A 16578-nucleotide genomic window follows, 5' to 3' on the forward strand; every position below is an offset into this window, starting at 1 on the left:
AAGCCCGTTAAGGAAAAGTTAACAGGCAATAGAATTGAGTTAGGGAGATACAGTGAGCAACTCCAAGGAACAGCAGACAAAAGTATGGCTAAAATATAGGCATTTATTAACAAAAGTTAGGTAAGGTTGTTGCCTCACTCTGCCAGAATGTGTGGTTAGAATGGATCTAATGTCTGAATGCAGGACTCTTATCTTACCCAGGTTATTAGGAAAAAGTTTGTCTTGCAAATCTGTTTTTAATCCTTTTTTACTGGAGCATAGTAGATGGGAAATTTCAAAATTATCTAAGCCCACTCAAGTGGCCAATTTAAAGCAATTAGAATAGACTAGGTTTGGATACCTGAGGCACATAAAGAAATTTTGTTTTCAATTAAAAATGTTTTAGATGTAGGTATATTAATATCCACAATTTCCTTGTTTAACAGCCTGTGGAAGAAATGATGAAACCCAGAGATTCACTATAGAGTACAGAAATAATAATAAATAATAACCCTCATGCCACGAGTAGTGCACAGTATCGTATTAACTATTCAAGCTGAACAACAAACTAAGGGACACTATTATTCTGTGACCAAGTTGACTAATGCTTTCTTTTCCATTTCTACTTATGAGGAAATTTAAAGCCAATTTGCATTCGTGTGAGATGGTTGGAAAAATACACATTTACCATGCTCTCGCAAAGATATTTAAATTCTCCTGCTTATTGCTGTACCTGATGAGATGAAACAGATTTGAATCAATTGGAGAGTGCTGCTATTTGTGATAGTAATGATATGTTGTTTATGTATCAATCTCAACGCTAAGCTAAAATTGCATTATAAACGCTTGTTAATCATATGATTCCAGAAGATGGCTGATTAACTATCATACAATACATATCTCAGAAAAATGGTGAAATTCCTTGATATCTCTTGAACAGAGGAGACTAGGGCATCCCTCATAAAACAAAAAATAAATGATTTTCTCTGTGAACTCCAAAATCAAAGCAAGCAATATAAAGTTTGATTAGTTTCTTTGGTTTCTAGAGAATTCACATACAACATCTGAGAAATGTTATCAACCGCTATTCACAAAATTACCAAGAAAAAACCTGAATTTGAGCAACAGCACTTCTTTTTTTTTTTTTTTTTTACAGTTTCAAAGAACCTTAGCACAATCAGGTCTTTGTGACCTTACTAAGCACATGGTAACTTCATTACCTCCATGTTCCAACGATTTTGGAATTGTCCAGTCAAAGCAGCCATGCTGACTGAAGCATTTGGCAAAAGCCCTTGACTGACACCCAGTGGTCATTGCTGGTATTTGGGACTAGAAAGTAGCCTATTTCAACTTCAAGGTAAGCATCACTTGAAAACTATCATTGGCTTGTTATTGTAATAGGGGCTTTAATTGAAATCGTTTTTATTACAATAGGATATAAATTTATTTTGAGATATGAGATACCTATGGTTGTGGGTTATGTCATACCATCATTCCTACATGGAAGCAAATGAAGGAGATAATTTCCTCATCAAATGAACATGTACATTAAGTCTCCCTGTGGAATTGTGTAAGGACATAACTTGTCCCTATGACAAGTTTCCAAGGGTGCCAAAGGGTGTCAAACAAGTAACTGAAGTTTAGATGGTTCCCAAGGGTGGAAGACCAACACAATAAAAATTCAGTCTAGAAAGCAACCCCACTGTTGAAGTGTTAGTGACCTTACTTTAGGTGAAGAGGTAAAAAGATAAATCTGCTTAATAGGCAGAAATGAGTCATGTTTCTTCCGGCACCAGAGGAACTGGATAATAACAAAAATGACTCTTGCCAATTCTTTGGTAAAAACCAATAGAGTTGGCATATGGCCTGAGATAATGGGAAAATAAAGGAACCCCGTAATCTGAAATTTGATATGGAATTGGAGGTGGTCATCAAAGTGCATCACTCACAAAGTAAACCCCAAATACCTCCCAAAATAACACAGGTAACTCCTATTACTGATTGCTCACCTTGGCTTAGCTACATAACTACAGGACATAAAACATTCTACCAGAATACTTTTAAGAAGTTTTCCCAAAACAAGGCTCACTGCACAAACGGAAGCCCAAACTGGAGATGAAGCACGTTCTGTGCATATAAGAAGGACTTTGATAAGCAGGTCCCTAATATTTGCCTCAACCCTTTCTCCTACTCAACTGTGTTCTTCACCTTTACTGAAAGCCTTATACAAGGATGCTCTGTGAAGTCTTGTGAGTCCTTTCAATTATCGAAGTCTGATTTTCAGTCTATGGAATCTCCATCTGTATTATGAAACAATAACAATGCCAACTTTGTAGGGTTGTTTCAAGGAATGAATTAAACCATTTAAAGTGCTTAGAACAGAACTGGCACATTCATTGCTTTAAAATCTTATTTTATATCAATGGAACAATAGCTTCATCACAGTAATTTATGTATAATCTTTCATGGTAAATGACAATACACACTGTATATATAAATTATAATACATTTAAATTACTTATGAAATCCTGTGTTTCCATAAAAACCTATTTTTTATTTCAATGGATAAGACTATTATATGTATACATTGAAAACAAAATATTCTCATATTATAATACAAACTTTATTTAGTGATTCCAACAAAAGAACAATCAGGTTTAAATCTCTACTTATTGCCACATTTGTTCCGTAAGAATTGAGTTTTCCCTACTACAGGTTAATCATGTTGAAGATAAATAAGATGTACAATATGTAGTTTATTTCAAAACAAAAGTATTTATAAGTCAAAAGGTAAATATGATTCAGAAACACTTGTTACTATTTTAATATACTTTGCTTTTAATTGTAATATTACCTATTAAAATATTCAGATGAGACCAATTTAGCAGCACCTTATTTTTTCTTTAGTGATAATGATCCTCTGACTACTAATCTCTGTGTGGATATATGAAAATTATTATTCCAAGGATGTGAACTTTGTTTCAAATTAATACACATGACTAATATGCTAGAATTTAATTTTCAAAGTGATGAAAATGTTTATAGTAAGTTACTTTTTCTTCGACTTTTAATTAAATTTCTTCTACGAGGATTAGGACATATAATTTTAAAAATAATTAAAATTGAATTATTTTTATTCATGACTTCTATTGCTACAAATTGGAAAGGGTCAGTGCAAATTTCCAACTAGAATGAATCTTAAATGGACTTTAGAACATCAGAATATGTCCAAAGTACAGAAATGAAGATAATTTTTAAAATCATATTTTGTTCATTTACCTAAAACATGGATATCTAGAGTACATTGTATGTAGATATTCAATCCTGAAAAATTGCTTTACATTTCAACATCAATTCTCTTTGACAAGCCATAAAAAGTGGTGACATTTTGAGAGGGATACATGGTATCTACACTAAAAATTTATTGTTCTAAATGATGTGCAATATAATTCAAGAAAGACAGTTTTTGCTATTTTGCTTTACAAAGATTCATGAAGTATACAGAGAAGGAGGTTACAGATATTGCTAGCTAGAATGATCAATGATAACATTTTTAAAGTTATAGAAAAAGAAATTCAAAGAAAAGAGAATCTCGTGACAAATAACATTGGTTCTTAAGCTAATAGATGTTCTGTATACACATCATAGGTTAAGAGACCTGCCACAGAGGATGGTCACCAGGGAAAGTATAATGGCCCCAACAACATAGATGATAGCCTTGCCCTCAGCTCCAGATTCTTAAAAATAAAATTCATTCATTCAAAAAATACTTGTTGGATGCTGTTTTAGATGTTTTATACACTATTTTATGTATTGTCATTATGGTAGTGAAGAAGACCAAGACATTTTCTATCTCCATAGAGTTTGTTCTAATGTTAGAGAGGCATTTTTAAATAACATATTTTTAAAAATATAACATATATATATATAATTTTCATTAGTGAAAATATGAACCAAAAAACAGAATAATATAAAGATAGTAACGTAAGTGGAATTTACAATAAAGGTGACTAAGAAGATACAATCGATCTAGTCAAAGTAAAACCAAGGGAATGTAAGTTCCAGAAGAATGTGTATCATGAAGGAGAGACAATTATGTCAAGATGAAAACAGAGAATAATCCACTAGACTTGCAAAGATGACCATTATTTATGACAACAGCAGTTTCAGTGTTGCGTGGGAATACTTGATTGACGTGGGATAAAGCAAGAATAGACAAGTGGAGAGAGAGGGTATAGAAAACTATCTGAAGAAGCTTTCCCTGTGAAAAGAACAGAAAAACAGAAATGAAGTTGCAGCAGGTGGAGAATAAAAGCCAAGGGAATTTTTCCATTTGGTTGCCTGCTTGCTTTTTAAAATTACAGTTGCTGTAACATAATTTTGGGTTGTTGGAAATAATAAAAGAATAAAATGATGATGTATAAAAATGAGATAATTTCAGAAATGAAATTCTTGGATAAGTGAGAAGAATTCATATAGTCAGCTGGTAGGAAAAGGAGACTAAGTTAGAAGCAATGTGCACTGTGAAAGGGGAAGATGGGAGAAAACACAAAAGTACAAATACACATAGTAGAAGAATGAAAAATCTCCTATTTGCATTAATGGATGTATCCTCAATAAAACAACAAGGGAGGGATCAGCTGAAAATTAGTAGGGTGAAAGAGTATACGGGTTGGAAGGTTGATAAAAATAAAAATGTGAAATAGATCTTCAAGAGAGTGACACAGCCAACAAGGATTTTCAGAAAGAACTGGTTATCACATACTCGATATTTGCTGTCACATATTAAAATTGTAGCCAATCAATATAATGTTTTTACTGTGAGTGTGTTTCTTATATTTATTGTGACTTGACCATATACCTTTCCCTCCTCACATATAAGTTTTAAGTATATATTTTAGATTTATATAAACATAACAGAAATGTGAATTTTATAATAAACTATTCACTTAACAGGAATTACTAATGTAATTTGTAAGACCTGCACTTTTACTGGCCTAATAGTTACTCACTTTGATTGTTGTTAATACTCACAGAGCAAACAAGCCTGCATTCTAAGAAGAACACCTCAACTTATGTATAGGTGTAGGACAAAATGTCCTTTACGGCATTCTGAAACATAATGCCTAATATTTTGGAGTACCAGATTCATTGAATTAGGATGAATTATTCTCTCTCACAGATGTTGACGTGCTGCTCTAATTCTGTCGTCAAAATCATAAACTTAATTGTAGTTGACCCTTGAACAGTGTTGGTTTGAACTACATGGGCCTGCTTATATGCAGATTTTCTTCAGCCTCTGACACTCCTGAGACAGCAACACCAGCCACTCCCTACTGAACATGAAGACCATGAGGATGAAGAACTTTATGATGATCCACTTCCACTTAATGAATGGTGACTATATTTTCTCTTCCTTATGATTTTCTTAATAACTTTTTTTCTAACTCATGTTACTACTATAAGAATACAGTGTATATAATACATATAAAATACAAAATATGTGTTAATTGGTTATTTATGTTATTGGTAAGGTTTCCAGTTAACAGTAGACTATTAGTTAAGTTTTGGGGGAGTCAAAAATTGTATGTAAGTTTTGTACTGTTCATAGGGTCAGCACCCCTAACACCTGCACAGTTTAAGGGCCAACTCTATTTTCAAACATGATATGAAATTACTAGTATATCTATATAAATATTTCTAAAACGTCTGCGCTTCTTTCCACTTGTCCTTTTCAAAGGACTTCAAGGTAATTAAGAAAATTAAACATTAATACATTATTATATAGGTTTTGTTACTAGGTGACAGAAACAGTTTGACCAATAGGTTTCCCGTTTATAGGGTTGTTTTTCTCTGTTTCTGTCAATTTTTAATTCTGATGACAAGGTGTATCTAGGAAAAGGATAACAACACAATAGTAATTGAGAAGTCTTCTCTTTTGATGTATTTATTAAAAATTGAGATGATAAATGAATAACATATCCTTCTGCACCAAATTTATGTTGGTGATAAATTATAATGTTAGTATCACTCAGGACTTCAAAGAACTGAGTCAGATTTCTGTAATGAAATTTCTTCTCTTCCCATCGAAATACTTATTTTAATATGCTTCTCAAGAACATGTACCTATTAAAGAAGTAAAACCAGAATGTATGCTGTAGTTTTCTCTAACTTTAGCCATCCATGGACACATGTACTCATTGAAAAAATACTTTAGCCATCTCATTGTATTATAATATATCTGGAAATATTATGGGTTTTTTTTGGCAAATTATGCACAATTAATCTAAGGGAATCTCCATCAAGAAAAAAAAATAACACTAAGAGGCTTATGTTTACAGATTTTTTAAAAATTATATCACAATGTATTAAGGAAAGACTTTCAGTAATGGTATTTAAGTTGTCATGTAAGCCCTCCCACAGACAGAAACTAGATAAAACTTAAAAATCAACTACATAAAAGCACTTAGAAATTGTCCAAAATCAGACAGAAGCAGTAGCAAATGTTATTCCCTGCCCTCCCCCCACGAAAAAAAAAAAAAAAGCCAACTCCCGGAAGAGTAAGGAACATGAGTTTGATGCTTTGAGAACTGACTGCATGACTTTTGAATTAAAGACCCTCTCAACCCACAGCCAAAGTGATGTAAACGAGCAGTAGAAAACCATTGCCTTACATGGTAAGAGTACCAGCAATGAGAGTTTAAGGTTGAAAGACCAGTTAGAAACTTAGAGGTAAAATACTGGCAGCAAGAGGACTGAAAAAGAAAGGAGAACAGCATCCTAGCCTTTTACGAATCCTAGGGGGAAGCATTCAGTTTCTCATCACTATGTATACTATTAGCTATTGGTCATTAACAGATGTTCTGTTTCATCTGAGGAAGTTTCTAACCACATCATTGACTGATACAAAGTACATTTGTACAAAGAAGTCCTGAAATGTAGGGGTAGCAAGTAATAAAAAGGCAGGTAGAAATCAGAGAGAAATCTATTCTTGAAAATTTTGTGACTTTTTGTTTGTTTGTTTTTGAGATAGAGTCTCGCTCTGTCACCCAGGCTGGAGTGCGGTGGCACGACCTCGGCTCACGGCAACCTCCACCTCCCAGGTTCAAGTGATTCTCCTGTCTCAACCTCCTGAGTAGCTGAGATTACAGGTGTGTGCCACCACACTCGGCTAATTTTGTTATATTTTTGGTAGAGTCTCACTTTGTTCCCCAGGTAGGAGTGCAATGGCATGATCTCGGCTCACTGCGACCTCCTCCTCCCAGGTTGAAGCAATTCTCCTGCCTTAGTCTCCTGAGTAGCTGGGATTACAGACACCCACCACTACACCCAGCTAATTTTTGGTATTTTCAGTAGAGATTGGGTTTCACCATGTTAGCCTGGCTGGCCTAGAACTCCTGACCTCAAGTAACCCTCCTACCTCGGCCTCCCAAAGTGCTTGGATTACAGGCATGAGCCACTGCACCCAGCCAAAAAAAAAAAAAAAAGTGACTTTTATGGGTCACTGAGTGCACTCTGACCATGCACAGTTTGAGTGGCAAAAGAAGAAGTCTTATTAGCTTAAAGTGTGAGAAGAGAGCTTAAGGCCAGAATAGTAGTAGAAAATTACATGTGAATTTCTAGAAACAAGTAGGCCACAGGCATGGAAGGACCATATATCTAAATATAATCTCTGGCCCAAAATTTGGCTAACAATGAATCCAGGCAAATGGAAACACCCCCTACAAGAAACAACATAAGAAAAGCAGTAGCTGGAAGTTGTTAAGACCAGAGCAGAAAATTCAGCTGTTGCATAACATAGGGAAGACACATTTTCTGTCTGAGTCTAGGCAACTTGACTACCTATTAGAACAAAATCAAGCAATCCTCAGAAGAATGCAAGAGTATCCAGAGTTCATTACCTGTGGTTGGCTTTAAAACAAAAATTACTAGACATTCCAAGAAACAGCAAAGTGTGGCACATATCCAGGAAAAAAGATAGTTCATTGAAACCGGTTCTAAGTGGGTCCCCCTTTAAATTTACAAGAAAAGTCTTCAAAGTCCATATTAAAAACATTTGAACATAAAATCAAAGAGAAATTTGGACAACTATAGAAATCGAATCCATAATTTATAAAATAAACCTTTTCACATAGAAATCTGGATAAGATTGGCTTCACTGGTAAAATCTACCAAATATTTTAAAAAGAAAAATATCAATATTACACAAATATTTTTAAAAATGGAGGAAAATTAAATACTTTTCAACTTGTTTTCAGAGGCCAGCGTTGCTCTGATAAAAAAGCTAGACAAAGTCATTATGAAATTTTAAAAAGTGCTATCAACGAATATCCCTTGTATTATATGTAAATTTTTAAAAAATAATTTAGCAAATCAAAGTTAACAATATATAAAAAATGTAATGCAGAATGACCAAGTGAAGTTTTTCCCTGAAATATAGGTTAATTTAACATTCAAAATAGATTACTATAACTCACCACATTAATAGAATTGACAAAAATTGATCATCTCAGTTTCAGAAAAAGGAATTTTTAAATCCACTAAACTATGAATAAAAGGAAACTTCTCAGATGTCCTAAAAAAGGACATCTATTACAAAGCCATAATTAATAACATACATAGTGATAAAAAATGAAATGCTTCCTCCTAAGAGTCATAAAAGGCTATATTGCCTCTACCATGTATTCAATATTATACTGGAATTCATATTTAATAAAATAAGAAAAATGAATTTTTTAAAAAGTTCAGATTGGAGAGAAAGAAGTAAAACTATCTTTTAAAAAAATTGACCTGGTCTTTGTCTGTTTGTGTTGCTATAACAAAATACAACAGAATGGGTAATTTACAAACAATAGAAATGTATTTTTCACAGCTCAGGAGGGTGGGAAAACCATGATCAAGGCACTGACAGGTTTGGTGTCTGAGAAGGGACTAATCTCTCTGCTTCCAAGATGGTGCTTTGTTGTTGCGTTCTCTGGAGAGAATGAATAGTGTGTCCTCATGTGGTGGAAGGGCAGGAAAGCAAAAAAAAAAAAAAAGAAAGAAAGAAAAATTTAAGAAAAGGTTGAGCTCTGTGTGAAGCCTCTTTAATAAGGTGCCTTAAGCCCATTGGCAAGGAAGGATTCCTTATGACTTAATCATCTTCAAGGCTCCACCTCTTCAAACAATTGTATTGGAGGTTAAGTTTCAACATGAATTTTGAGTGGGTTGCAGACATTTAAACAATAACTTGATTGTATAAGTACAAAACTCTAAAAATTCTACAAAACACCTGTAATAACTAACAATTTAACTTAGCAAAGTCACAGAATACAATGTGAACCTATATAATGCAATAGTATATTTATTTATTGACACAAATAATTCAAAAACAAAATAACATATAGGATTTTCAATGAAATCAGAAAATATGAGGTATTTTAAGGTAAAAAATAAATGCACTGAAAACAACAAAATATTAATGAAAGTGGAGACTTCAATAAATTGAGAGATACACTTTCATGCATCAGAAGACTAGACATTAATGTATTATTTCTTCTTCCAGATAAGCCTATAGGTTTAATGTAATTATAATTAAGTTCCCAGCATGCTTTTTAAGAAATTGACAAGGATATTAATAATTTATAAAATAAAAAACATAACCCACAGGAGCCAAAGCAATTTAAAAAGGAGGAGGAGGAGAAAAATAGTGACAAATTTGCAGAAATCACATTACTTGATTTTCACAATTATAAATCTACAGTTATGAATTAAGATGATATGGTTGTGGTGAAAGGAAGGACATCTAGATCAATGAGGCATAAGGTAGAGTCCACAAATAGACCCATACATATATGGTAAAGTAATTTTTGACTAATGTGGAAAAACAAATCAATGAGAAAAAAATATTTTAAATAAATGGTACTTTAACAACTGAGTATCCCTATGAAGAGAAAAAAATGAAACTTGACTATATGATACAAAATATAACTGAGTAATTATTATATTTCATAAAAGCTGTAGCTATAAATTTCTAGAAGAAACATTGTGATCTTGGGGTAGGCAAAAATTTTTTAAATAGAAAAAGCTTGAAAATGAATAATTAATTGGAGTTTATTCAATTATAAATTAAAAGCAAACAAAAACTACTCTATTCATGAGACAACATTTCAAAAATAAAAAGACAAGCCACAAACTGAAAGCAAATGTTTATAAATCAAAGCTGATAAAGGTTATGTGTCCAGAATTTATAAAGATCTCTTGCAAATCAACACTAAATATAACAACTTTGTTGAAAATGGAGAAGATATTTGAACAATTTGTGTAAGAACATGTAAGGATGGCCATTTAACATATAAAAAGATTACATTCTTAGTAATAAGAGAATTGCAAATTAGAAGCACAATGTGATACAAGCACACAACAATTTAATGGCTAAAACTTAAAAGGGTGAAAATGTCAAGTATTAGCCCCAAATCATCTTTATTAGTAACAGTCAAATGATTATCAACATGTAAATGGATAAATAATATGCGGTATATCTACTTTATTGGGTGATTTATGAAAATAACAAAGATTAGTGGGAAGAGCCCATGGCTTCCAGTTTGAATAAAGATGGAAATCATTACAAGCAATTTTCTTTAAGTTATAAATATAATTTATAAATATATGATAAGGTGATCCCCTAGAAGATATTCAGGCATAAATTACCTCATAATAAATGACTGTGCAGGAAATAGAATGGAAATAAGAATTAAGAGAAAGAGAGAAATGATGCAAAATATTCAATTGCTAAATAAGAACTTATTTTACATATTTAGATGAATTAAGTGGACATTGAATTGCTATGGTATTGAGATCACATTGGATGCTTTGAGAACAGTAAAAAATAACTGTGACTATTTAAACTTGAATGAAATTATTTTATATGACATTCGTAAAAAAGTAGAAGCGGTACATAGTTTTTCCAAATTCTTTGGGGAATGTTGAGACAAAACAATTTGAAGATCATTGTCTAATTGGAAAAAAAAAGTTCTATGTCTAGCCTTCTTCTTATGATTGTTGTTTTAGGCAATTTGCAGTACTCAAAAAAGGCAGTGTCAATGTCAACCATACATAAATATATATAAACATATTAAACAACTTTTGCTAATTATACGTTTTTCATCATGTATAAAATAAAAATTTCAAATCATTAATTAATGTACATAAGCACCATAAAGCAGAGATTTTTGCCTATCTTGTTTCATGAAGTATCCCAAATACCTATTACACTGTCAGAAACCTTTTAGTTGCCTAATAAATATTTGCTAATAAATTGAATGAATGATAAAATGTGACTCCAAGAAGGATTAAATGCTTATTTAATATGGCACAGTAGACAGTAATTCAAATTTTTCTAGATGCTGACACCAGCAACATAGAAGAATAGGAGGATTCTAACTATCCCTCCTCCCACAGACACACCAAATTAACATCTACACATGAAACAATTCTTTCCAAGAGAATGACAGAATTTAGTTGAAAGACTCCTACACACTGGAGAATTGAGAAAATACACACATGAAAATGGGTAGGAAAGGCAGATATAAACCACCAAGCCCACCCTGAGCATTGTGCCTTACGATCAGGAAGAAATCCCCAACTCCTAGCTGCATCTAGAGGGACGAAGGATTTGTACCACACATATAGTGCCCAATGTTTATAATCTCTACCAGACAGCTTGTCTATTAAATTACCTTGCTTGAGGAGCAGCAGGAAAAGGATATCAGAGGATTTCCTTCAAGCAAAAAGAACAAAGAGGAGATTTAATCCACACAACTATTCCCAGTATCTGTAGTACCTCGGATCAATCCAGCTTTCAACTTCTAGAAAGAGTTTGGATACACAGACTTCCAGAAGCTCCCTGTGATCCTGGCCTCAAACAAGCCTTTAGTTGGGAGCCTACATAGCAAATAAAAAATAAACCTCCTCAACCCTAAATAAGAGAGGCAGCAATTTCTGTGCCTTTGTCCTTACGTTTCTCTAGTGATAAATCCCTGCAATCTTTCATTGGAAGGAGGACGGGCTACCTTGCTGTGCTGAATTGGAAGCTCAATGGATACCTATTGAATAAATCCAAGGAGATCCACATCAATGCATCATAATCAGACTGTCAAAAATTATGGACAAAGAGAGGATACTGAAAGGACAAGGGGAAAGCAAATCATTACATATGAGGGAGATTTCATAAGACTATCAATGGGTTTTTCAGCAATAATCTTGTAGGTCAGAGGGGACTGAGATAATATAGTCAAAAAGCTAGAAGAATAAAAAACAACTGTCAACAAAGAATATTATACCCAGCAATACTATTTTTCAAAAGTGAAAAAGAGATAAAACCTTTCTTAAACAAACAGAAATTGAGGCACTTTATCACTGCTAGCTCTGCCTTACAACAAATGCCGAAAGCATTCTTTCAACATAGAGGAAAAAGTCACTAAATAGCAATAGGAAAATATATACAAATATTTTAAAAACTCACTGGTAAAAGTGTACACAGAAAGAAGTAAAAGACATTTACACATGAAAGGAAGAAATGAAATTTTATCTGTATGCCGATGACACAATCTTATACATAGAAAAATCCTATCAACTCCACTGAATAACTGTTAGAACTGATTTTAAAAATTCAGTAGGGGTGCAGGTTACAAAGTCATTATGCAAAATCAATGGTGTTTCTATATACTAACAACAAACTATCCACAAAACAGACTAAGAGAACAATCTTATTTAAAATTGTATCACGAAAAAATAAAATACTTAGGAGTAAATTTAACCAAGCAGGTAAAATATCTGTACATTAAAAACTACAAAACATTGATGAAAAACTGAAGACAACACAAATAAGTGAAAATATATTTTATATTCATGGACTGAAGGATTAATACTGTTAAAGTAGCCATACCACTCAAGGCAATCTACAAACTTAATACAATTCCTATCAAAATTCTGATGTGATTTTTCACAGAAAAAGGCAAAACAATTTTAAAATTTGCATGGAATCAGAAGAGACCCCAGATAGCCAAAGAAATCTTGAGCAAAAAAAGAGAAAAGCTGGAGGCATCACACTATCTTATGTCAAAATGTATTATGAATCAATCGTAATCAAAACAGCATGGAACTGGGATTAAAACAGACACACTGACCAATGGAACCAATTAGAAAGCCCAGAAGTAAGCCCAAGTATTTATGATCAATTGATTTTTTGGCAAAGGTGTCAAGAACACACAATGATAAAAAGACAGTCTATTCAATAAATGTTGTTGGAAAAATAGGATATCCACATGCAGAAGAATAAAATTGGACTATTAACTTACACCCTACAGAAAAATTAACTGAAAATGGATTAAAGACTTAATGTAAGACCTGAAACTGTTTAAAACTGCTAGAAGAAAACATAGGGGGAAGTCCATGTCATTGATTTCAGCAATTATTTCTTGGATAGGACCCCAAAAGCATGGAAAAGAAAATCAAAATTAGACAAATAGGATGGCATCAAACCAAAATGCTTCTGCACAGCAAAGAAAACAATCAAGAGTTACAAAACAATCCGTGTACTGGGAGAAAATATTTGCAAACCACACATCTGATAAGGTGCTAATATGAAAAATATCTAAGAGACTCAAACAACTCAATAACAAGAAAACAAGTAACCTGATTTAAAAATGGGCCAAGGACCCAAAGAGAGATTTCTCAAAATAAAACATGCTATTAGACAAAGGATATGTTTTAAAATGTTCAGCATCTTTAATCATGAGGGATATGAAAATTAAAGCTGCAATGAGATATCACCTCCCACCTGTTAGAATGGCAATTATCAAGAAGACAAAAGATAAGTGTTGGTGAGGTTGTGCAGAAAAAGGACACCTGGTATTCTGTTCATGGGAATGTAAATTAGTATAGCCATTTTTAAAAACAGTATGGAGATTCCTCAAAAAACAAAACATGGAATTACCATATGATCCACAGTCTCACTTCTGGATATATATCCGTAAAGATTGAGATCAGTATATCAAGGAGATGTCTGCACTCCCATGTTCATTCTGGCATTGTCTACAAAAGCAAAGATATGGCAACAACCTAAGTATCCATCAATGGATAAATGGATACAGAAAATGTAGTATACATACAATAGAATAATATACATGCTTTAAAAAGAAGGAAATTCTGCCATGTGCAACAATATGGATGAAACTAGAGGACATTGTGGTAAGTCACATTTCAAACGCTAATTCATCTGTGAAGCATTCTTCATTTACTTGCTGCCTAAGTAACTTGCCTCTTGAGGAATTGTTCAAAATATTTTTTGCAACTTGCTTATGGCTCTTACCATTTATCATCTTGTATTCTGTTAATTTTTAAAACCTACTAAACTGTAAATCCCTTTGAATCAAGAAACATGCCTTTTCATTTTCTTCTTAAGTTGCTTTGTTTCATTCCTTAATAGAGTATCTATGTAACATTGAGATTGAGGTTACAGGTTCTCTCATTGGACTGCCTAGGTTCAAATTTCACTCTCCTACTTCAAGAGTGAGATTTTAGGCAACATTCTTGACTACAGAGTAATTCCATTTCCTCTCTACTATCTATCTATGCTGTGGATAAAATATGGGCAATAACAGTACCAAGCTCATAGAGTTGTTGTAAGAATTAATTTATACAAGTATATTGACTTGAAACAATGTTTAGAATAGAGGAAAACCTTTATTATTGATAACATTTATTACTGTACAGGTTGTAGATAATCAAATGATATTTAAGTATGAGTAAATAAGTTACAACCAAACATTTTAAAATTTTCATCAGGGAAATTTTCATAAACATAAAATAGAATTATATTAACTAATTAACTACCATCTTTCCAATAGTTTTCAAGATTTTGCCACACTGGTATCAAAAGGTGTCTCATGACCCTCTTTTCTATGGAATATTATAAACCAAATACCAGATATCATAATTTCCCTTAAGGACATGTTTTTTAAAAGCTAAATCACAAAATAATGATGAATAAAATTATACATTAAGTAACTATTATCTGGGAGAAAATTAGGGAATATTATCAAATCTCTTTTCTCTGAATTATCTAATAATCTTAGGGAAAGGATTTTGGTCTCAAATATTTTGACAATTTTTGTTCATATTCACATATTTAGTCTCTAATAAAAGCCATAAGACCTGCAACTTACTAAAATAATCATAAAAAATCATCGTAGTTGAAAACTCTTCTATTGTTTCTAATTAAAAAATAATTTTAGTTGAAAATTCTTCTTTTGTTTCTAATTCTGAATCCTATAGTTTTAATAAGTATATCTATTATTTTATAATTGCTATATGCTGTCTACATATAGCAATTATACAATATAAATTATACAATTATAGCAATTATACAATATAAATTATACAATTTTATAATTGCTATATGCTGTCTACATAGCAAAAACACAAGACCCTGATTCATACACAGACACATACACATACATAGTAGGACCTACTAGATTTTAATGTTTTTGAGCCAAGCAGCATGGTTCCATATATCTCTCATAGTACCATGTATATTGGTAAGGTAATCAGATAATATTATAAATTGAATGCTGAAGAATATATATATATAGTTGCTCATTATATATATATATTTGTGTTTGTGTGTGTGTGTGTGTGTGTGTATTACATAAATACATACTGCTTCGTGGCTTTTACTCATATTTTAACATCAGAATTATTTTGGGTAGTTCTAGACCTATGGATGCTGATCAGTTGACATTTGTCTTGTAGTATTTGGTTCTTTCAATAAAGGATTATTTGCTCCTAATTCTTATTCAAAGTATTTTAAAACTTTTATAAATGAACACTATATTGTTCAATAAATAGCAAGTAGCAGTAAAATAATACAGATTCATTTTGTTATTTTTGGAATCATATATGAATGTATCTAGATAGTTTCCAACACTATATTGAACTTTACAGGTTTTTCTAAAATTTGTTTCCTTAAAATGCAATAGTTAAATATTAAAATTACATATATATAAATATAGGAAAATTAAGTGCAAAAATGATGGTGAATATATTTCTCCAAAGACTTTTATTGGTGGATAATGAATTCTTTTCTAAATATATTTAAAATAATTTTTTTTTAATTTGTGTATTTTTAGCAGAGACGGGGTTTCGCCATGTTGGGCAGCCTGGTCTCGAATTCCTGACCTCAAGTGATCTGCCTGCCTTAGCCTCCCAAAGTGCTGGGATTAGAGGCATGAGCCACCAGGCCCAGCCCCTAAATACATTATTTTTTAATATAAGAGCAGATAAACAGTAGTTGAAATATTTTTTTAAAATTGTATGGATACACATAGAACCTAGCAATTTAAGATAGGAAACTAGGGCTGGAGCACCTGAAAGAGTTTCCATGTTAACAACAATTAAGCAGAAAATAAATGATTAACTTTATGGGTAATCAACTTAGCTTTCCATAAGTCATCAGCTTTTTCAAAAGATTACATTTCTTTCATGAGTTGGCTACTTTATGTGTCTTAAATCAACATACAACTGGGGATTAGGTTAATGGTTCTATTTATTTTGTGCAAT

General features: G+C 32.4%; 1 protein-coding gene across 2 annotated transcripts in view; it reads left to right on the plus strand.

The window, feature by feature from the left end:
* Window positions 1–991: 991 nt before the first annotated feature.
* The window catches only part of ANXA10 (annexin A10), a 114636-nt gene continuing 99049 nt past the window's right edge, over window positions 992–16578 (plus strand). Inside the window, exons 1-2 of one of the 2 annotated variants that reach the window (XM_003821800.5) lie at window positions 992–1336; window positions 5162–5376. In XM_003821800.5, the coding sequence (XP_003821848.3) occupies window positions 5322–5376 (55 nt within the window). In that variant the 5' untranslated portion in view covers window positions 992–1336; window positions 5162–5321. The remainder of the gene's footprint in view (window positions 1337–5161; window positions 5377–16578) is intronic. The other variant, XM_055111990.2, reaches the window with a different exon arrangement.

The sequence above is a fragment of the Pan paniscus genome, chromosome 3, assembly GCF_029289425.2.
Source record: "Pan paniscus chromosome 3, NHGRI_mPanPan1-v2.0_pri, whole genome shotgun sequence".
Lineage (NCBI taxonomy): Eukaryota > Metazoa > Chordata > Mammalia > Primates > Hominidae > Pan > Pan paniscus.